Source organism: Lissotriton helveticus, chromosome 8 (assembly GCF_964261635.1).
Source record: "Lissotriton helveticus chromosome 8, aLisHel1.1, whole genome shotgun sequence".
Classification (NCBI taxonomy): domain Eukaryota; kingdom Metazoa; phylum Chordata; class Amphibia; order Caudata; family Salamandridae; genus Lissotriton; species Lissotriton helveticus.
In genome coordinates this window covers 183,036,424-183,060,940 of record NC_136069.1, presented here as the reverse complement: position 1 = coordinate 183,060,940, position 24,517 = coordinate 183,036,424, and the positions used below count along the sequence as shown (strand labels likewise).

The 24,517-nt window shown below is 39.1% G+C and overlaps 1 protein-coding gene across 4 annotated transcripts in view; it reads right to left on the bottom strand.

Annotated features, from left to right (window-relative positions):
• Window positions 1–24,517, bottom strand: part of VPS26C (VPS26 endosomal protein sorting factor C) — a 331,601-nt gene that overhangs the window by 186,772 nt on the left and 120,312 nt on the right. For all 4 annotated transcript variants that reach the window (XM_078656856.1, XM_078656855.1, XM_078656858.1 and 1 more), the window contains exon 3: window positions 20,772–20,921. In XM_078656856.1, coding sequence (XP_078512982.1) covers window positions 20,772–20,921 — 150 coding nt within the window. The remainder of the gene's footprint in view (window positions 1–20,771; window positions 20,922–24,517) is intronic.

Sequence of the window (24,517 nt, the reverse complement as noted above, 5' to 3'; positions counted from 1 at the left end):
TAGGTGGCTTTAGCCCGCCTAATAAGACCATAGTATTTTTTCCGTTCCTCACTATACTTCAATCTATCCTGGCACAAAAATCCCTTTCTCCACTGCCTCTCCAGGCGTTTACGTTCAGCTTTTGCAAGATGCAGAGCTGTGGTGAACCAAGGTGCTGGACCTAGGTGCTGATTTATGTTTTTGTTAGGGACTTGGTTCAATCAGAGTCCCAAGATGGCTGCCAACACTTCCTGATTAAAGTGTTTTCAGCACAAGATCAGCAGGATTTGGGGAGGGGCAGTGCCTCTAGATATTCAAATTTGGTTTTCCTTTAATATCTCCAAAACTACTGAACGGATTTACACCAAATAACAAAAAAAGGGCTCTTTGTGGCCCAAGAGCTAGCTTTGTGCCAAATTTAATGTCATTCAGTCCAGCAGTTAGGGCTGTAGTTGTGTCTAAAATCTCTAAGAGAATCTACATGGGATATAAGCGTTTTGGGACAACCCCCACCCCCTTTTCTCAGCCCTCATTTGACGAATCACCCTGAAGCTATCAACTAGCAGCTAAACTGAGCGTCAAACTAACGGGAAATTTCGTGAAGATTTGTCAAACTGCGCCAATGTGATTGGCAAAACAAAAAACGCTTTTCCTATGGAAACTAGGTCCTCACTAGCCAGTATGTGTTATATATATATATATATATATATATATATATATATGGTATGTAGACGTCTTTCAAGCAAGTAGACACTCGAACAGAAGACGATGCCAGACCCGTAGATAGTGCGAGAATATTTTATTCAAAGACTCAACACCAGTCCGCCATGACGCGTTTCGGCTTCACAAAGCCTTGATCATATATATATATAATTTTGCCAGAGCTCCTTAATCCTTAAATCCAAGCCAGTAATCGCGCTCTCAGGAAACAAGACAAACACAGCAATTATCAAGGTGGATAAGTTGTTTAATTCACAACGCGTTTGGCCACACAAGATGGCTTGATCACGTGAATGGACAACAATGATTGCAATATTGTACTCAGTGGCACCATGAGTAAAACAGAAATGGAGTACCTTGATGTTAAATTGGAAATAACCAACAATAGAGTGCACACTGCATTACACCGCAAAGCCACTGCAGGCAACAGTATCCTGCATGCCCTCAGCAGTCACCCGGACAACCTCAAATGGTCCATCCCGTACGGGGAACTGCTGAGGGCAAAACGGAACTGTAACACGATCTCTCCTACAACTTAGAAAGTGAGGTGATTGTGGAAAGGTTCAGGGCAAGAGGGTACCCGAACTGGGTGTTGAAAACTGCTCTCAAAAGAGCAAACAAAGTTGAAAGGTCGTACACACTTGCTGATAATTCCTCAGTGAGGGAACATGAAGAAGACACCACGAGATTGGTACTCACGTATAGTTCAGATGCCCAGGTCATCAGGAAAATCATTGCAAAAAACTGGGGAGTACTTAAGTCTGATAATGTGATTGGTAACAGTATCCCAGAAAGAGCCAGCATTACTTACCGGCGTAACCACAATATCAGAGATATGCTGGTACATAGTGACATCACGACATATCCTCCAACCACCATGCAGGGCCTCAAGGGTTTTTTCCCTTGTGGCCACTGCAAAGCCTGTGCCAATAGCAAAAGCCACAAAGCGGTTAGCTACAATGGGATAACCAAAAACATCACTCAATTTCTCTCCTGTAGCTCAACATTTGTGGTCTATGCCATTGCTTGTACGTGCAACAAGTGGTACATTGGCAGTACCACCTGTATGGCCAAAAATGGGATCCTGGAGCACACCCGGGCAATTACCAAATTTGATCCCAAGTACCCCATAGCACGTCATCTCAAGAAAAATCACTTTTCCAACACCAAAGACCTCAGTTATATCATCCTAGAACAGGTTGCCAAGAACCCGAGGGGAGGTAACAGGGTCCTCAAATTACGGCAGAGAGAGTCCAAGCTGATTATAGACTTTCAAACTAAGGACCCGGAGGGTCTCAATCAAGAAGAAGAACTTGCAGTTCACTTAAAAGAATAATGTCTGAGATACCTGTGTATTTCTAATGTGTTCTCTGTTCCAGATATAATGTTTTCACCGGCCCTTGTTGTTTACTGGTTTATTGATATGAAATTGATGTTTAAGCTGATCAGCTTTTTTTAGTCCATGTTTTTATTGTATTTTCTGTTTTTCTATTTTTTCCAGGAGAAGAGAGAGGGGCCCAAGTCACCTACACTCACCTTTCACGGGCATCCTTCCCTTTTTCTTCTGTTTCTCACGAGCACCAGGGCGTTACGGCACTTACCATCATCACTGTCATCACGGGTATAATCATCTAGTATGGTACGGTTTCTTCAGCTGTGTCCCAGCTGTTGGTCTTGTGCTTGCAGGCTCTTATTTGCTATTGAACTTGAACATGATCCTTGTTGTAAGCACACGTAGGCACTTGCCGGTATTTCAATATTTGTCCGTTCAGTTATTGTTTTTCAGTGTTACGTGATTTGGTATTACCAGGCACTTGCCAATACCATCCATGCACATCTCCAGTCTATTCTCTGTGTCTGTTCAGTTTGGGGCATTGATCTCACTTACACACCCATTCTACACCTTGGGTTGATGTACTTTGAATACCGAACTTTGTCAGTTCGGCATTACACTCACGCCTCATGCGATACACTCCGCAGGGGCAGCTGTTCCTTCTGAGATGGCACCACGTGGTCTGGGAGGCGGAGTACGCACTGATTCCGTTCCACACACCATCTCTTCTCATATTACATGCGACAGTTATTAGTTTCGAGATGTAGAACACTGACCTTGTGTAATATTTTTTCACAGGGCAGAAACATGGAGCATGTGTTTTACTTTTCTCGTGTGTCTTCATGTTTGTGTGTCATGGTTTTACTACAAATATATTCATTATTTCATTTCCCATTGTAGAAATGTTTATAAGCCAAATGCAATGTGTTTTACTACCAGCTGACACAAAGTTTTCTAGTTGAATGTATTAACATTGGATTAGCACGAACAACCCAGTCCCATTTTTATGTTTATTTACTCGTGCAGTACATATGCAATGATTGGTGTGCACTTTATTTACATGATCAAGCCATCTTGTGTGGCGAAACGCGTTGTGAATTAAACAACTCATCCACCTTCGGAATTGCTGTGTTTGTCTTGTTTCCTATACATATATACATATGCACTGTTAAGCTGTAAGAACTTTCAAAGTTGTTGTTTCGTAAGGCATTACTGTGGGTATAATTCCTTATGGCGAACGGAATGTGGAGAGTAACATATATTCCCTTATGGGAGTATTTTAGCTACCAGGGTATCAATTTTAAATACGAATGAAGAGCATGGTTAAGTATTGAGGTCTATATTGTGTTTATGCCCACTGGGGCTTAATTGACTATACAACTGATTATCAATGCCGTATTTATATAATATTAAGTGACAACCACCAATGCGACCATTTGTATTTGATATTACATTATTTTTCCTGGAGCTTATTTACTTTCTAAAACGATAAACAATTTTGGAATTATTAATGTAATTTAGCCGTTCAGCAGGAAAGGATTGTTGACAGAATTCAGCAACTTACACAGCGTAAAGAAAGTCTTTTGTTCAGTTCTATGGATTTTATGGGCCATGTGATAAGTCACATGGTACCAGTGCACTTTAAATGTTGTTTGTATTCACAAAACTTTATTCGTGATCAAGCCTGCTGGGTCAGGCGAAACGCGTTGAAAGCGACAATAAAGGAAATATATTTTTCTTACATTTCTTATATTACGTCTCCTCTGCGTATCCTGTCGAGGTTGAGTTGGAATACACATATATATATACATACATATATATATACATACATATATACATACATACATACATACATACATATACATACATATACATACATACATATACATACATACACATACATATATATATATATATATATATACACATACATACATATATATACATACATACATACATATATATATACATACATATATATACATGTATACATACATACATACATGTATACATATATACATACATACATATATATATATATATATATATTACCTACTGGCGGTCGCCAGTAGGTAGTTATAGTTAGGATTGATTTCCATAGGGAAATCGCAACATTCTATTGGGAATAACTTTGGCGCCGGTTGAGGAATCTGCCTGAAATTTTCAGCAACTTTGCCTCGCGGCGCTCTGGTCCTTCTCTGCAAGTTTGGGGGGGATCCGTGAAGCGGGGGCCGAGATAAAAGTATTTTCCCCATGTTAATTTCCATAGGGCGGTCGGTTTCACTTTTAGCTCGAACGGCTGAATGGATTTTCACCAAACTTGGCAAAATTGTAGGGACTGGTAGCCCGATGTGCCTTTGCTATGTCTCAAGATATGTGCTCCAGAAGATTTTGAGTAATTTAGGTTCCAAAAGATTTATATATCTATAGCCGCACCCCGGTACGCGCACCGGGGAGCGCTCCGGGCGAGCCACGCGACTTGCGCACGGGAAGCTGATTGGCTCTCGGGTGTCTGTAAACATTCGAAACTGTCCGGAGCGGCCGCCATCTTGTGTCTCGGTAGGATCGAGACACAAGAGGTGGTAAAAACAAAAGGGGAAATAATCAAAAGGGGACAGGGTAGACCCCCCCTGACCCCCTAGGTTTGATGTGGGGCCATAAAAGGGTCCCTCGGGTAAAAAAAAAAAAAAAAATTCGATTTTCGCGGGGAAAGCGCCCGGTACGTGCACCGGGGAGCGTACCGGGGAGCGTACCACGGGGAAAACCCAGTGAAACAGGAAAATAATAATTTAAAGTGATATGAGGTAGGGTAGGTCTGCATAGAGTTGTTGTGTTGTTTGGGTGATTTAAGTACCAACATGTAGGTACCAATGTAGAGTTTTAAATTCAACGTACACCTTTTTTTATGTAGATATACACCTTTTTTTATGTAGATATCTAGCATGTTGTTATAGAAGTTATTGTGGTATATGGAATCCATACCATAGGTTGTCAGGAAAGCAGAAACAGATCCTTTAAGTACTCCCTGAGAAGACCTAGGGGATCATGGGTAGTCTACTCTGCTCCCTTATGATGTTTTAAAATTGCACAGTATACTGTAAGTTTCACTTTATACTATAATATAAACATAATTATTTTGGTAGTACTTCATGAATTAGATATAAAAATGAATAATGTCTCAAACAATTTTTAATTATTAAATACAAATTTATTGGTTAGAATTTTCATAGTTCAATAAAACTTCCAGCATTACATCATCTGGAATCTCCTCAAACATGCATGTTTCTATATCTTGTAAACATTCAATAAATTGTTCATCCAAAGACTGATCCATAAAATCTTCATCCAAAAAATCTTCATTTAGAATCTCCTCAGATGTAATCTCGAAGGAAACATTGATATTTTCTTGCTCCCCTTCCATTTTTTTTTGCTGTAAATTGCATAAAAAATAACTATATCAGTAGAGGTAGGGCACTGTTGGGTTTAAGTTCAGGCAGGTAGTTCTGATTTTTTAACAGTGAAGTGAACTTTGGGTAGTGTATGGTAACAGGCAGCAAGTAGAAATATAAAAAAGTGCCTGTGAAGAAGTGTAAGTAAATTCATAATTATAGCAGAGAAGCCTAAGTCAATCAATAAATATAACAGAGGAGCCTATCTCTATCTATAACTATAGCAGGGGGACAGTAAATAATTATGAGAAAACGTTTTTACAAATTAACTTAAAGTGCCCCTTACAAATTATCAACTTACTTTACAGAGAGGTGAAGAAGAAAAAATGCGAAAATCCTTTCAAGATGTACCTCAGGTAGTTGTAGTCAAAATGGCCGTGTTTCCCGCTCATTTTTCATTTATATTCATGTACATAACCAATCAAATGTCAGGAAAAAAAAGTAGAAAATGAAAGTAACCTTTTAATTGGTTGTAAATTCTAACACTTCAGATGTGTTTTTGTCATGTAATTTACCTCAGGATATTTAGACAGTGCTACAGCTCAAATGGCTCAATGGAATTCCACCAAATTTGGGAAAATGGTAGGGACTGGTATGTAGTATGGCCTATTCTATATTTGGTGAAAGTGTCTCCAGTGGTTTTTATGTAAATTAACTTTTATCATTTTTTGGAGCGCTTCCCGGTGCGCGCCCCGGTACGCGTACCGGGAGCGCTACGGGAGTCCTCCATTTTGTGTTTCGGTAGATTTGAGACAGAAAATGGAGGACAAACAACGTTGGGAATGGGTATAAGGGGGCACGGTAGGCACTCCCTGACCCTCTAGGTTTTCTGAGGGGGTCTTAGGAGGCCCATATAGGCCCCCCCCTCCCAAATTTTTTTTTTTACTTTTCGAGGGGAAAGCCCGGTACGCGCACCGGGGAGCGTACCGGGGAGCGTACTTTGGTGAAAAATAGTGAAAAAAGTTAGAAAAAGATAATCAATAGGAGAGAACAGAGGTAGGGTAGCCCTGAAAAGAGCTTTTGGGTTCTGTGGCTGATTTAGGTACCTACAAGTAGGTTCCAATGCACAGTCTTAAATTCAGGAGGTATATTCGATTCCCCTCATCTGAAAAGTGCACACCATCTCCTCTGTAGATATCTTGCATGTTGTAACGCAAGTTATTATTGTATATTGAACCCATTCCAGAGTCTCTCACGTAAGCAGAAACAGATTTATTCACATGTTTCCGTGCTTTCTCAAATTGTGGACAAAATTGGTTGGACCACTTCCATTTCGGTCTTTGGCATATATTGTAATACACCAAGGCAGTTTGAGGAAAAAGTGCCATCAATTGATCAAAGTGTCCTTTAAAAGCATTTCCAGACCTACCCCAGTCAAAGTGCCCAAGTAATTTCCTCCACAGTGCACAATTAAAAGGTCAGGGTGTGGCAAATGCAAAAAGGTTTTCACCAATGGTATCAATTGGTGACATCTCAATCCTCTCTGGCCAATCCATTTAATGTTCACATTTGGTAAATCAAGGTTGTGAAAATTTCTGGTAGCTGCATACCTTTGAGCCCAGTGAATGTAGCTATGTCCAATAATCCAGACAGAATACATGGTGAGAGGAGGTTCTGGTGCAGTTAGATGAAGTGTGGGAATGAAATGGCAGTTGGAACAATAGGAGTTTGCAAAAAAAACTGTGGACTTTCAGTGCTGTTGAATCACAAGCAATGATTGGTAGATTGAGATAGTTGAAAACTGTAAGTTAGGGTGCATGGTTGTGTTCTGTGTAAGAAGTAATTTGAATGGTTAAAAAAAAAGTTATTTAAAGAAACATTGCACCAGATAAGCTGATGTATTCGCAGGTCAAACATCCTTGCTGAGGTGATTTGCAACATTGTAGAATAAACTTTTAAACCTGAGAGCTCAGTGAGGAGGGAGTTGCTATGGTAACAGGTAGAAAGGGCTGAGGGGGGAAAGGGTGTTGGTTTGAAAATACAGAGGGAAGAGTTTTGATTGGTCACCATGAGCAATATGTGTGTAGAATTAGAGGTTTTCTGTGCCATTAAGGTTTGCAGTGCCTGGAGAACATACCTTTTGCTCTGCTAAAGAAATATTGGTGTGTGTATCTGACACTGTTCTGAACCTCCTAAAGCATTTGTAAAGGCGAGTTATGATTCATTTAGATAGAGAGTTCAGATTAAGAAGCACATTGATTTTCTTTGCTGTTGGTTTGTTTGATGTTTTTTGAAAATGCATGGTTTCTATATTTGTAAAATAGAGGATTTGTATTTTGAGAAATAGTGATGTTTCAGTAGTGAAGTTGAAGGGTTGTACATATGACTTGCACTCTGTATCTAAAATGTTATTTTAAAAATCTATTTTAGGGTAAATCAATGGGTTTCAGTAGTGAAAATGAATGCTTGTACATAGGACCTGTCTTCTGTTCCTAAAATGGTAATTGAAAAACGATTTTAGTGCAAATCAATGGGTTTCAGTAGTGACAATGAATGCTTCTAAATAGGACCTGTGTTCTGTTCCTAAAATGGTAATTGAAAAACGATTTTAGTGCAAATCCATGGCTTTAACATTTTTAAGAAGGAATAAATAGTGTGTGCTTAATTACATAAAAATATTTGAATCTTTTACAAACATGTTATCTGTTTTAACTCAGATTGGGAAGCAGATTGAGTTTCTTTGCTGTTGGTTTGCTTAATTTTTTGGGTAATGCTTCGTAGGAATGTTTACAAGAGATAGGAAATGTATTTTGTAAAATAGTGACTTTTCAGTACTCAAATGGAATGATTGTACATAGGACTTGCACTGTGTTTCTAAAATGTTATTTAAAAATCGATTTTGGGGCAAATTAATAGCTTTTACATTTTTGTGAAAAAATAAATAATGTGTGCATGATTAAGTAAAATAATTTGAAGCTTTCATAATCATGTCACCTGTGTTACCTCACATTAGGAAGCACACTGAGAGCTTTATTTATGAAAACAGTGATGCATCACTTTTCACTGTGCACTCCTTGTGACACCAATGATGCATTATTTTTAATGTATGACGCATTATGATTCTAGGACTTACAGATAAGTCAGTATTTGTGATGTATCTGTAAGCGCAAAAGTGACGAATTGCTGGAGTGTGTCACAAAAATGACGCAACTCCAGCAATGCATACTTTCACATGGGGAAAGCCCCATGTGAAAGCGTTTGCCTCAGTCTTACGCCTGCTGTGAGGCAGGCGCAAGATTTTGACGTAACAGTGTCCGAAAAGTGACGCAGTGAAATCTCATATTTTTGATATTTATTGGAATTTGTATAGCGCGACTATCGCTCCGGAAGGAGCATCTTGGCGCTGAGCATACAGAGAACCAGCAAAGGAGAGCAAGGATCAGATAGCTGCGAGGACCGATGAGTCAGACTGAGAGAAGATCCAGGTCTTCAGGAGTTTCCTAAAGATGCTTTCTGAGGGGGCATGCCTAAGGTTGGGGGGGGAGGCGATTCCATGCCTTGGCAGCCAGAAAAGCAAAAGTTTTCCCACCTTTAGTTTTTAGTTTAATTTTGGGTACAGAAATTAAATTCGCTCCTGAGGACCTCAGACAACGAGTGGGAGTGTAGCGCAGGAAGCGTTTGGTCAGATAAGATGGGCCGGTGTTCCTGGTAGATTTGAACACTGTGACAAGGAGCTTAAAGAGAATTCTCTTATGGAGGGGCAGCCAATGGAGAGTGTTGAGAGCTGCAGAGGCCGAAGACCTGCGGGGGAGTTTCAGAACAAGCCTGGCCGCTGCGTGTTGCACACTTTGCAATTTCTTTAGGGAAGATTTCTTTATGCCAGCTAGGAGACCATTACAATAATCCAGCCGGGAGAGAATAAGAGCCACCGCGACTGATTTCCTGGCGGAGATGGGCAGAAAGTCAAAAAATTTCCTTAACTGCCTAATCAGGCTAAAACAGCGCCCCGCAGTAATGCGCACATGCTCATCGAAGCTAAGAGCTGAGTCGAATTGGACTCCAAGATTGCGGGCTGAGGTGACCGCACTCGGGGGTGCTTCGGAGTTAGGAGGCCACCAATCTTTAGGGGAAAAGAGGATGCCTTTGCCTAAGGGTAGATTTCACTGCGTCACTATTACGAGGCTTTTTGTGGGGGAAAGCCCCTTCTGTGTACATTACAGCTGATAGAGGTATAATGTGGCGCAGAGGTTTAAAAAGTGACGCATCTACCTACATGCGTCACTTTTTAAATATGGCGCAACAAGGGACATGTTTTATGCCGCCGATGCATCACAAAAAGTGACGCATCAGCAGTGGAAAACTGATGCAGGGTTTTATAAATGAGGTTCATCTTTTTTTTTGCACACTACTCCAGTTTAGTCCTATCTACTGCATTCTTGGACACAAGCCTCAACTTTTGTGCTCCCCTGGACAGGCTTCATTACATCTGCACTCCTGCTTAGGCCTCATAATCTTTTTTTAGAATAAGATTTGAAAAACAGAGAAAAGGTTATATGGATACGTTTTTCATTACACTACTGAAAAATGTTTGGGACAAATTAATGTGTTTTACATTTTTGAGAAAGAATAAATTGTGTGTGCATGATTACATAAAAGAAATTTGACCTTTTCACAATCATGTCACCTGTTTTACCTGAGATTAGGAAGTAGATTGTGGAGATGAGGTGAGGCATGTCCAGAGGGACAGAGGAGGTGAGGTCTATGTTCAAGACTGTAGTGGGAGAGAGGCCTTTCCTGGGAAGCATAGGTGGTGAAGCCTTTGTATAAGAGTGCAGTGGACTAGACTTCATGAAGTCTATCCCCTACTGGACTCTTAGACACAGGTCTCATCTTCTTTGTACCTGTGGACAGAGCTGTCTTCCACTACACTCTTCAATACAGGCCTCACCTCTTCTGCACCCCTGGAGAATCCTGACTTGATCTGTAACTCTGAATAGACCGTTTGCTTTTTGTCATTGCTTTGTTGTTTGGTAATAGTGGTCTATAATGTGCTATTTTTTTCTTTAACACAGATTGAAATCAAGATTTCAAGAGTAAGAAAAAATGCCTTCAAGGGAAAGGCGAAGAAAACAAGATAACTGCCAAAAAACAAAAAGAGCAACGGAATTACAGCACTCTTCCACAACAAATACTTCAAAAAACAGGAACAAAGCTCCTGGTAAGAAAACGAAGTCTTTCTTACGTAACATATGTACATCCTAAAAAAATGATGGACAGCATGTAGAAAAAGAGAATGAGAGAGTAAATTTGAAAAGGAAGGAGAGAACCTCAAAGAATTCTACAACTGGAGCAGGAGAGAATAATATGTATAGGAATAGAAGGCAGAATCAGTTTAGAGACATTCGTAAACAAATGTTTCGCAATAGGGTGGTTTTAAATTTGTTAAAAAACATTAGGAACGGTAAACAGAGCTGCTTTTTATAAGAAAAAGAAAAGTGTAGAGAAGATGGTTGATCAGGCTTTTGAAGTTAAGAAAAAATTTATTATTTTAATAATCAATAGATTTAGGACACTTAAAAAGACAATTGATGTTTTCAAAGCAAACAGTAGATGGAAAAGAGTAATTAATCGGACTCATTTTTGTAAAGTTTTTTCGGGAGAATGGATGCACAGTTCAAGTTGTGAGCCATTTTTTAATGAGGAGAGTTACTTCCAGGATAATGATTTAGTGCATGCAGTTGCTACCAGTGGTCGAGCGTATGAAGTGAAAGACGGTTGTCCGATTGAAAAAGAGAAACTTGTGCCTAGAGAACCAGAAGAGGTGTTAACTGATGAAGTTTTAGGGAGACGTACTAAGGGTCCAGTGTACACTTGGAAGTGTAGTCGTATTTGTAGTGTGCGACAGGAATCAATTGATTTGTTTTGTAATTCCTTACGTACATATAGTAAGAAAAGTCTAAAGCAGAAAGTGAAGTTGTTGCAAGACTTAGATCCTTGCAGAGTGAGAGAAAACACAGGTTTGCATGGACATTCACTGGCTTGTCTTTCAAGAAAAGTATGTCGGAGTGTTTTTCATCATTTTAGGATGTTAGCAGTGCATCATACCAAAATGAGGAAATTAGTGAGAATGTTGTATTATGCAAAAAGTCCAGCACTTAAGCTTAAACAATTAAACAGTGCTCTTTTGCATGGAACTGAATTAGATGTGAAGAAGATTTGTGAAGAAATTGAGATTTGTTATTTCGGTGAAAAAGAGGACAGTGTAGAAATTGACACAGCAATTCAAGGTAATGTGGAAGACAATGTACAGATTTCAAATACAGAAAAGTTTGAGCAGGAAATTACCAGGTTTAAGGTGAAATCAAGTGAAAGGCCGAATTTTACTTGTGTGTGTTGTCGACGAAGTCATTATAAGCATCAAACTAGATTAGTTGATTTATACGTAAAAAGTGAAAAGATGAATAATTATGAGTGGAAAGATTTTGCAACTTATTTGTGGGTGGAGAATTGTTTTGATTTGAGTTCTGATCAGCGTATTTGTAAATATTGTTATGATAAATTAAATCAAAACAGAATGCCTGCTAGAGCTGTTCATAATAATCTGGAGTTGGTAGACATTCCCCGTGAATTGATGGATTTAAATACATATGAGTCTATTTTGATTCAATGTGTCCATCCTTTTCAGGCAATTGTTCGCATGGAGCCTAAGATAGGGAAATTGCCTCCTACAGATTTGCAGAGAGGATTAAAGGGAAGAGTTGTTTATTTGCCTCTAGATTAAAAAAAAAATATTGATACAATTGGTATAGAAAAAGTAGAAGAGGAACCTTTAGTTATTCTAGTTAATGGGGTTCCGACAAAGAGTAAAAAAATCTGGCAAGATTTAGTGGATGTTAGGAAAGTCAAAAAGGCAACGTTGTATTTAGTCAAAAACAATGAGTATTACAAACATGTATGTGTTGCAGCAGAGAAAACAGCTGCAGATGAAGACAGTGATTGTTCAGGCGGCCAAATTGAAAAAGTTGATGTGTCTAGAAGTGAAGAAATATATGAACATTATACTGTTCATCCTTTGCATTCCAAAGAAGTAATGGGGAATGCAATTGAATTGTTTCAAATGAAAGCAGCAAAAGGAAGTCCCATTAGTGTATGGGAAGAAAGTTTGGAAGGTCGTTGTTTTCCACAGCTATTTCCAACAGGTCGAGGTGGACGATATGACGATCGACCACTTCAAATTCCTGCATCTGAATATCGAACTGTAAGATTATATGCTGAAGATCCAAGGTTTCGTCAATGCATTCCCTATTTGTTTCATCTACTGTATGAAAGTGACTTGTCTGGGCTTTCTTATGCAGTAAACCATATACTGAAAAGTGGAGCACATCTGCAAAATGTTTCGGCGAGGGACTTTATGGAGAAAGTGAATCTGCAAGATAATATTTTAGAATCTCATCTAATCAATCTCATGGCATGTCAGCGTGGTACAAACGAGTATTGGTACCGTCGTCATGGGGAATTGAAATGTATGCTAAGAAACTTAGGAACTCCTACATGGTTCCTCACTCTTAGCTGTGCCGAGTATGCATGGGACGACTTACTTCAATTTCTACGAGAGGCAAATGCAAATATAAAAAATATAGAATTCAAAACACCTGGAGAACTGTGTTCTTTGGATCCAGTGAATGTATGCAGATATTTCAATCATAGATTTGAAGCTATGATAAGTCAATCAAAGATTAGCGTACATTTGTCATTTGTCAGTATCTAAGGTTTTTTAAAAAACACAATCTTTTAGATTGTGTTTTTTTTCCCGCTGTCATATGATGAGTAATTTGAACTCACTGTTTTAAGTGAAATTCAATATATTCTGAGAACAGCAAAAATAAACTATGTAACATGTTGTACAAGTTATTTTATACTTTGGATTGTGTAAATTAAATTGTATTCCCATTCTCTGACACTCACTTTCCTTTTTCCATCCTCTTTCAGCTCTTTTTACTCACTTATAATGTCTTTCTCTCACTCTCTGTAACCCCCATTTCTTTACTCTACTTCTTTGACAACCCCTCATTCTCATTTCAACTGTGTGCATCCCCTCTCTCCCTTGCATAACTTTTCAGCTTTCAGTCTCTCTGCTTTACTTCCCTTTTCTGTATTTTCCTCCTTTGCTCTTTTAGTAATTCCTGTTTACTCACTCAGCTGTATTATTGCACTCTATCACTATAAATCACCCACTCTCCCTCGCTTATCTTTGTTTGCTCCTTACTTTTGACCTCTTCTCTCTATTTTTCGTTCACTACTTCTATGTCCTCAGTGCCTCACTCTACTTGTGTTATGTTCACTTGTGTTTATCTACCTTCTATCACTTCTTTTACAATAACTTCACTGCTCCTCTCTCATCGTTCTTCATCCCATTTCTTTCACATTGGTTCCATTACTATCCCTCATTTCCTTTCTTTCAATGTCCTTCTCTTTACTTTCATCACCAAATTATTTTCTCTCAGTACCACTGTTTTAGTCGTCTTCTCCTCTCTTTCCTTCTTTTTGCTCCCTTACTCATTTCCTTTTCTCACTCATTGTACTCCACCTCACTCAGTTGTTCTCTTAGTGTGTCTGCCTACTAACGTCCTCAGTCCATTTCCCTCAATCGTTGTATAGTATCCTCTCTCCCTTCATCCTTTCACTCTATGACTGTTCTTCACTTACTCTCAGTTATCTTCTATTCCTCATTCTTCTAAATGCATCCTTAGACTGTTTTCTGTCTCAGTCATTATCTTTTTACTTACTTCTGTTTCCTGATTTAGTTTTGCTAACTCACATTGTTTTAGTATCTTTCTTACCTTCAGTTCATTTCTCTGTTCTTCTCTCTCTCTTTGTCAGTGAATCTATATGCCTTACTCTTTGTAATTTGCTCTCCTTCTATTTCTTTTTCTCTCTTTTTGTCCTTCTACCTTACTTTATTTCCCTTTCTGTGTCCTTCACTCTAACTTTATTTCTAAAGAGAGTGTTATGATTTTTAACCTCTTCATTTGTATCTTTGAATTTAAAATACATATTTTACTAATTATAACTTATTTTTTCTTCTCTCTTTCACAGATACAACGTGTAGTAAAAAAAATTAATTAAAGTTACATTTATTATATGGTAAGTATGACTAAAAAAATGTAGTTTGTCATCACCCTTTGCTTTAAGCTCACTAACATTTTCTCAATCTACCTCACTCCTGTGTCTTTACTCTGCTTCCCTCACTTATTCTTATTCTACATGTTTACTCCCCTTTCCCTATTTCCCCTCTCATATTCAACTTCTTTCAATCCCTATTCTTTACTTCACTTACCCTGTGTTCCCTTCCTTTGCTTCTTCATTCATTCTATTTTTCTTAATTATTTACCTTACTCCTACACATACACCTCATCCCCCTTCCAACACATACACACACCTGTAACATACACCCCACACACACACCACACACACACCTCATACACACAAAAAATCCTCCCACACACACTCCTCAAACACACACACACATTCCATACACACACACATACATCGAACACATATACACCCACACTCATACACTCCTCACACATATTTCACACACCCTCACCTCCACCCACACCGAAACACCCCACACAGCCACACCCACAGACACACCTTACACACCCACACCCCGACCTACACCCACTGACTCCCTATAAGTCACACACACTGCATTACTTATCTTTCTTTGCTGTTTTACTCAAGCCCATTCAGGTACTGTTTCCTTTACTCTCTTTGTCCTTTCTCTTTTTCACTCCCCATGTCTTATCCTAATTAAATTTTTCCCCCTCTTTCACCCCTCTTTACTTATACTACCTGGTCTTTTCTCACTTTCCATCATCGTTCTTCATTTATCCCGGTTCCGCCACTACCCTTCATTCTCCATTTTTTACTGTCCTTTCTTTTTCTTTTAACAGCCAGTCACAGTCTCACACTATCTCTACTTTAGTGTTCTTCCTCTCTTCCTTTCTTTCGCTCCTTTAGTCATTTTACTTTTCTCACTTTCATCCAATTACACCTTCTCTATTTTTTACTATGTAATAAACAATCCCTCTGTGTTCACCCTGTAGCTCTTTTTCTCTTAACATAACTCTCTTTGTGTCCTTCCCTCATGCTAACTGCTTCATAAAAAAAAAAAAAAACTTTTTTGGGGGGGGGGGGGGGGCGCGCCCCGGTAAGCGTACACTAAGGACAAAAAATTGACTGAGATCCTTTAAAAATATAGGTTTAATTTTATAAATGAAAGGTAGTTCTAAAAAGAACTTTTTTTTATTCTTTTTGTTGTTTTATATATTTTTTGTTTTTTGAACATTTTGTACTTTTTTTGGCTTTTCAAAACAGTTTTATATTTTTTTTGTATTTTTTATGGGAAGAAACAAAGAGAAAGGGAATTGAAAATGGCTCAACTGGAGCAAAAATCAAAAAACTGAAAAAATTACTTTTTTGGGGGGCAAATGTGATTGTCACCAGCAAGGACGATGAGCTTTAAGCTCTTTTCACCATAGGCGATGAGCTTGCCACATTCAGTACAAGTGATTTTAAAATCAGCAAATCGTGGCTGAATGCAAGGCATCGTCTCCGTTGTTTCTGGTCCCGATTGAGTGGGTTGCTTTCTTTTGGAGCTGGTCCTTGAACACTGGGGGAGGTGACTGGCCAGTTCCCTGATCTCTGCACGAGAATAGTTATTAGGATGCTTCCGGGTCATATGTCGAATCACGGTATTATTACCAAATGAATATTTTTTGTCTGGATTGCCCCTTGAGAGTTCTGCACCACAGAGTCGACATGTTACCTTGGCTGCATTAACTTTTTTCTTGCCCTCTGGAAGTGAAAAAAACTCCCATACAATGTGTTCTTTTGGCTTGTATGGGGTATTTTGTTCAGGCAGCCATCTTCTCCCCTCCTCCTCTTCCTCTTCCTCCTCCTCCTCTTCTTCACCACCAATGTATTGTTGTGGTGGTCCTCTTGGTGGTGGTGGTGGTGGTGGTGCAGATGCTCCAGCTGTTGCTGCTACAGTAGCCATTTCAAAGTACAAAAGAAATGTCTCTGTAGATGAAACAGGTCTTCCTCAGTCAAAGGACAAAGTCAGAATAAGGAAGAAAGGTGGGGTTTTTCATCATTTGGAGAAAAAAAACCTGTCCTGAACCAATCAGAAGTGTTATTTTCAGGTCACAAGACCCAGGCTTTACTCATTTGGAAACCAAAACTGTTCTGCACCAATAGAAAGTGTTATTTTCAGGTCACAAGACCCAGGCTGGTCACAAGACCCAGGCTTTAATCATTTGGAAACCAAAACTGTTCTGCACCAATAGAAAGTGTTATTTTCAGGTCACATGACCCGACGCGCTTACGCTACGTGCCCTGGGTCGCGCCCGTAGTCGCGCTCCGGGGCGCGCCCGCGGGTGCGTAGCGTAAGCGCGTCAGGACGTTCCGCGATCGTATGCGATCGCGTGCTTTCGGTTGTGAATACGCTGTGCGTCATATGACGCATCACGCGTCTACGCGATACGTCACGATGTTGTTTTCGTTCGCGGGAATAGCGCTCCCGGGACGCTCCCCGGTACGCGCCCTGGGACGTGCCGTAATATTGCGCTTACCCGTGCGTTCTCCGGTACGCGCCCCGGGAGCGCCCCGGGATTAAAAATAAAAAAAATAAATTAACATTTATACAATATAAAATTCTTTTAAAATGTTTTCACTTTTTATACCTGTAAAGATTTCCTATTAAAAAACCATTGAAATTCACTGAAAAAACCATAGGTTTCACACCAGTTATAGTTAGGAATTAGCATTAAAAAAAACTATTAAATTCACTGAAAAAACCATAGGTTTCACACCAGTTATAGTTAGCTGAAAGTTTTTCTCGCATAAAACCATTGAAATTCCCACGTTATAGCAAGCGGTTTTATTCCATCAGTGTGCCGTGCACCGCCATGACGCGTTTCGGGCCCAGTGAGCCCTTGATCACATGACGCTAGTTAGAAAAGCCCATACATTTAAAGTGCAATAGTGCCTAACACGCGACCTATGGGCCAATGGACATAGTAAACAGACATTCGATCATAGTATAAACGATACTGTACTGTTAAAATATCAGTGGTTTCACTTTGGGCAATTAAAAAACCGGGAAACGGTGCAAATACATGTAATAGTGCAAAATTGTGAATACATGTGCAAATTACGCCACAGCTGTGCAAATGATGCTGCAAAAACATGTTATAGTGCAAATTACAAATAAATGTGCAAAATGTGCCAAGGCTGTGCAAAACCTGCATTATTTACAGTACCAACATATGTCTGACACATGATATATAGTTGTGAAATAATGTCCATATACACCCCATTTTGATGGAATCATAATGATATTCCATGCATATTGATTGCAGCTTAGGGCAACTGAGAGCAAAGTCACTGAAGGAAAGCAGTAGGAGTCTACTCTTCCCAACTATGTAGCTAGAAGAAAAATGACATGCTAACTAGCTACTGGAACCGCTCTCTTGTGCCTGGGTTGTCTGTGATACAGTCACCTAATAGTGTCTATGTATCCACATACACCCTCCTGGAGGTTCGGATGTCATTTGATACTCCTCTTAGCGAGGTATCCCAACCATGTGCAAATGGGGGTGTAGAATAAAATACATTATCAGCTGTGCCAGACAAGCCACTAGTTGGTCCCTTCCCAGTGCCAATAGCCTATAAGAAGTAATAAGCAATGCAAATTACATCTCAAATTCATGTAGCCATTCATAATTGCCAGTTCGTCTGAATGCCTTAGCTCCAATATACCTGCTCACTTAGTTGGATTACTGGTATGCTGTTGTGTGCATGGAATCGAGTGCATACAGCCCATGTGGGCAAAATACGGTACAAGGAGGAATAATATGTCCAATCTGCCCTTAATGCGGTCACTAAAAATGTGTGTCAATTTACCTAAAAAAAGGGAGAAGAGTGAAGTGCAAGTGGGTCAAAAAGACCAACCATCTTGTAACAAGTGTAAAATACAAAAATACCTAAAAAAACTTCTCACGTAGAGCTGACTCTCTAAGTACGGAGATCAGATCTTAAATGACAAAAAGCGGCTATACAAAAATATGGATACATAAAATGAGGACCCTGAGTTGTTGAAGGAAGTAATTCATAAGCAGGAATACATATCCTCACTTGAGTTTAATCCATTTGGTGTCTTGGAGTCAAACTCAAGGATATACTGCAGCGCCTCGCGGTCTCCCCCGCAACGCAGTGGTGGAACCATGTCAACTACAAAGAAACTCAAAAAATCCAAAAAATCCAGACTACTTCCATGAACCCCCTTGAAATGCCTAGCAACCAGATAGGCCTCATCATGGTTGCTGATGGCCTGCATGTGCTGGAGTATACATTTGTGAACCTGCAATTTGGTAGTACTAACATATTGCAGGCCACACATACACTCCAGCACATACAAAGCGAACTCAGATTTGCATGTCAATTTCTTGGATATGGGCACTGGCACGTCACTAAACGGAGTAATATATAACGTTTTATTCCTGCCCAGCTTGCAGGCTTTGCAGGAAGCACATTTGATGAACCCTTTAGTAGTTTGTAACCAAGAACTATTGGTGCAGACCTCGGGCTACTCTTAACGAGCATGTCGCTCATGGAACGTGCTCTGCGAAATGTGATTTCAGGGGTTTTGGGTACTGTGCCACTAATAACAGAATACCCCTGCACAATCGGCCATTTCTTGTGAATGACCCTGCACAATTGTTTGTGTTGCCGACTGTACATTGTTATCAATCTAGGTTGGTCTGATGTTAAGCAAGGTGTACCGGGCAGTTTGACTGAACTCTGGCCTAGTGCTGACATGCGAGGTATCAAGTTGGCTTTATTGATAGCAGTGTCTAGCATACTTGTCGAGTAGCCCCTCGCTAAAAATCTGTCCTTGCTTTTGAGTTGGGCCTGTGTGCACTCATCGTCAGTACTATAGATGCGTCTGATGCGCAGCATATCCCCGTAATGGATGCTGCGGATCAGATGATCCGGGTGGTGGCTGCTGGCGTGTAGAACCGCATTTCCTGCTGTAGTCTTGCGGTGTAATCTGGTTTCTAGTTTGTAATCCCTGATGTATACTTCTACATCTAAGAAGTACACAGAAACCCTAGTCATATGACCTGGAAATTTCAGGTTAAGATTATACACACACATATATATACATATGCTCACACAAAACATAACATACCTAGTGTTTGTCTGATTCTGTCAGGGTTTACCCATGCTATGAAGCCCGATCCAGTCTTCTCAGAGTGGGCCAGACACCCCCCCCCCCCCCACACACCCCCACACCACACCACACCATATCTACTCACAATGCTTCGGATGCAGAACCAATGAAACTCAGGGGGCCCAGCTAAACACATCCAGTCCTTGCGCATGGGTGACTTACTCTGTAATAGTGCCACATTTGAAGACCAGAGTCCAATTTTAGTTTCTGTGATGTATAAGATACAAACTATAACTCTCCATCTAACTGGGAAAGGGCAATAAATATGCCTCGTACCAATTGGCACGTGCATTTGACCTGGTGCAACCTGAACACAGTGGGTTCTCCCACTGAGATCCATGAATAATGCCTCATTACTTTGTGTAAGACCAGTGTGGTACTGCCCACTCTTAGATATGGTACCATGTTGCAACACTCATTTGAGCTGTTTGTTTGTGGTGCTGACACTGCAAGCCTTTCTCTGACAGACACATTTCTGATACTACTTCTGTCACTGTCTTTGACCGTCCTTGACTCAGTAAAGACATTTTGAACTTACTCAGAGCCATCGGCGTTGTTCCGCTATTTTTACTTCTAAGCCCACAACCACATGAAGGACTCAGTCTCCCAATTTGTTTCACTGCAATAATTTGTACCAACTACAAAATCACTTTGTAGAAAAACGAAAAACAAGTACTGTTTAAACAATTTGAGGTCTTCCCCAAAATCCCCATTGTCAGCCTTGAAGGTAATGGCTGCCCCTCTCTGGAACCATCAGTCAAACACACACCCATCAACATGTAGCCATTGAGTCTCTTATATTCAATGAAACCCCTTTTTCCATGCCACAAACAGAAGTGGATTTTGTACGTCACAGTCCCGCCTTGGATTGTACTAGCATAGGCAGCAGACGCACAAAAGCAGTGGCATTTGCTGACGATGTTTGTGGTAACTGGAATTTCTGCCTAAAGGTTTTCATTGTGAAGGATATACTTTAATTCAGATTTCAGACAAATTACTGTAAAGCATTTTCACCACACAAGATTTAATAGCAACACGAATAACTGCTTACCTGAATATTGACAAATACACCATGGTATGTCTCATACAAAACTTTGTTGCCCTTCACCTGAAGAGGGAACTCAAAGGGAATTTCAGTCTTGCCACTGGGAAGCTTTCCTTGTTTTACCATCTCAATGGTATTAGTAATAACCTGAATTGGCTGAAATAGAAGACATACACAGATTATACTCAAATACATTATTGGTTTATAATTCTAAACCAAGAACAGAATTTCAAATCTACAAATCAATTAAGTACATCATCCCACCTACCACGATGTCTCTGAAATGTGACTCAAACCAAAACTCCACTTCTTCACAGAGAGCTTCAAGGCTTTTTACACTGCTTTGTTCACTGCTATGTGCAGTGACCATCTCTGTGGTCATTACCACTCCGCATAGATTTAGAAAATATGATCACATTTTTAGAAAATGTTTTCCCCATATTCTAAAGAAGGCCTGCTTTACAGGTTTGATTTGAGTGTTTTGGCACAATACTCAGGAATTGGATTGTGATGTATCTGATGAGAAGAAAATAAAGATATTGGTGTAAGAAACTAATTTGAACCATTTTGACTTTTTCCATTGAATGAATATTCTTTATTGTTTGATTATTTAAAATCTTACAATATTGCCACTACAAAACATATACCATAATAAATAAAACCCATTAAAAGCAATTGCACCATAAAATTCATTACATATCATTAAACTCCTTCATTTTGTAACTTAATCTCCCAGTTTTGTTTTAACTATCAATAAGAACCTTACAAAGGCAGCGTTCATGCTTATATCATTGGAGTGGAGGCACATTTTCAGTGCATGCCTGCATGTCCTTATTCCTCGTATATTAAAATGTAATTTAAGTAAAATTCTTCTTTCATTATGAAGTCCAGGACAGATACATAAGAGGTGGACAATATTCTCCTCTCCATTTTTATAGAGTCTACATAGTGTGCAACTCTCCATTTTTTTCCACGGGGGGAGGTGACTAAGACCCGGGAATATTCCAAATCTTGCTTTAAGAAGAATTTGTTTATTTTTTTCCGACCAGGGTGTTTCCAAATATTCTTGTACCTTCTTTTTTGTATATCCGTTTATTATTGACCATGAATGTTTTCTTTTTGCCAGCTTATCTTTATCATTTACAAGTGATAGTTGGTTTGTTGTTCGATTGACTATTTTTTTAAAGGATGCATTACTTCTCGTATTATTCCAGATTGGCATAACCGCAAACTCTTCTATCCCTTCATTAAGATAATTCCATGCAGGTGACTTCACATTATTATTTATTTCTTGCCATAATAACTGTGATAGCTGATTATCATTGTCATTTTTTATCCGATTCCAGGTTTTGATAAAATGACCCTTTCTTGCATAGTATTGATTATTTAAACCGAATTCCAATCTAATTTGTGCTGGTGAGGCATTATTTGGGAGGTAAAAAAAGAGATTTATATATGTTTTAGAAAGAACATTATTTATTATTTCAGTGTCTTCCCCATTAGTGCTTCGCTGCCATATGTAATGGTCGGAAGCAGTTTCGCCCCTATAATCTTCAAGAGGGGCCGATAAGTAAGATTGCCAAGCGATTTCTGGAAAATCCTAAATGCTGCAGTTAGTGCATTTGCCTTCCTTTGTATATCCATTTTTTGTGGATGATAGTTTCCTTTCTCATCAAATAGAACACCCAAATACCTGTAGACTTCAACTTGTTCCAGTTGGGTGTTCTCCATGTACCATTTACTTTTATGTCTTAAATGTATATTCTTAGTGACCACTATGATTTTTGTTTTGGTTTCATTTATCACCATTCCATTTTCCTTTGCATAAATGATTGTTCGATTAATTAGATGCTGTGGTCCACCTTTATTATGGCTTAAAAGGATGGCATCATCGGCATACAGTAAATTAGGAATCTGTTTGCCAGCTAATTTCGGAGGGTGTGCATTTAATTCATCCAGGTTTCCTGTTAAATCTCCCAAAAACAAATTGAAAAGGAGGGGGCCAATACACATCCCTGTTTTAGTCCTTCAATTGCTGGAATTTCTTTTGATAATGTTTGGCCATCCCCCATCCTCACTCTAACCCAGGTTTTACTATATAGAAGTTGAATCAATTTTAACAGTTCAGTTGGAATATTTTTTTCAAGTAGCTTTTTCCATAATAGTTTTCTTTGGACGCAATCAAAGGCAGATTTAAAATCTACAAAACATAAATACAGGGGCTGTTTGGCTCTGATTGACTTGTCAATTAGTAGAGACAATGCCATGATGTATGTTGTCGTTCCCAGCCCTTTAATAAAACCAGTCTCGTTCGGTGGCAGTATCGTATTTTTTTTGCCCATTCATTTAAATTAGTGAGCAATATTCCAGCAAACAGTTTAGCCTCTGTGTCTTGTAGGGTAATAAGCCTATAGTTTTCCGGAAGCGCCCAATTTCCTTTTTTGAAGATTGGCGAGATTAAAGACCCTCGCCATGACTCGGGAATAACACCTGTCTCTCTAATTTCTTTAAATACCTTTACTAGATATCCTGACCATAAGTCCGGATTTTCTTTATAGAGAGCGAACGGGATACCATTTGGTCCTGGTGCCCCATCTTTCTGCTTCTTAATTAATTTTATTAGTTGGGTTTTTGATATTACAATTTGTTCTTCCATCTCGTAGTCTAGTCTATTAGTGGGTTGTGTTTCAGTTTTAGTTATTGTTGTTCCATTATGATTTAGATGTTTTCAGAGAAATGTAACCCATTCTTGCTCAGAGTTGATGAAACCACCAGTTTGTTCGGTCTCACTAGCCCATTTCTAATTTTCCAGAACTCTCTTGCGTTTGCTTGTTTGCTTGCATGAAATAATTTTGACCAAAATACCGGTTTCTCTTTATATTTTTCATTCCATATTAACTTCTTCAGGTTTTGATTTAAAGATTTCAATTTAAATAGGATTTCCTCATTGTTGATCGAATTTTTAATTTGTCTTATCCAATTTCGAGTTCTTTTTAATTTCGTTATTGTATATGGAAGATTTATATATGTTTTCTTTTCATCTCGTTGCTCATTTTGGTTCATTTTGTTCGATTGTATTTGAGATTGAGGTTTAACCAACTTCCTGGTAAAATATACCCACTGTTCAATTGATGTTTCCATTGTTCTATCATTGAAGCAATTCTCTATAAGTTTCTGGACTTGTTCATTCATCTCATCCTTATTCTGGACAGTCCAAATAAGTTTTTTGTAATTTATCGTTCCAAGATACCCCGACACAGTTTGGTATGGTTGGTTAGTATTACTCCTGATATTGGTGGTTATTATCTGCTGGCAGTGGTCACTATCCGCAACTTTCTCCAGCTGAGATAATGTTCCGAAAGATATTGAGTGATGTCATTGTATAATCAATCCTTGATCTTGCATTGTGTGAGATATACGTATATGCTGGAGGAGTGTCTGCTTTAAATCGCCCATTAAGAATACGCAAACCCATTGCTTCTATGTCCTTAACAAATTGTATACCAATTTTGTTTCGTAAAGGGTTTGTCTCCATTCCTAGGTCCTGATGGGGGATTGACCATTGATGATCTTGTGATTGCGAGATGTCATCCCTTATAAAACGTACAAGTAAATTCAGGTTAAAGTCCCCGGTCATCATATGGGTCATCCAACATTTGTTCCAACAAAAAATTATTAAGTGTTGCACATGTAGATTCTCTACTACTGCGTGTTGGATGTATATATACATTAATTAAAATTAGGGACTTTGT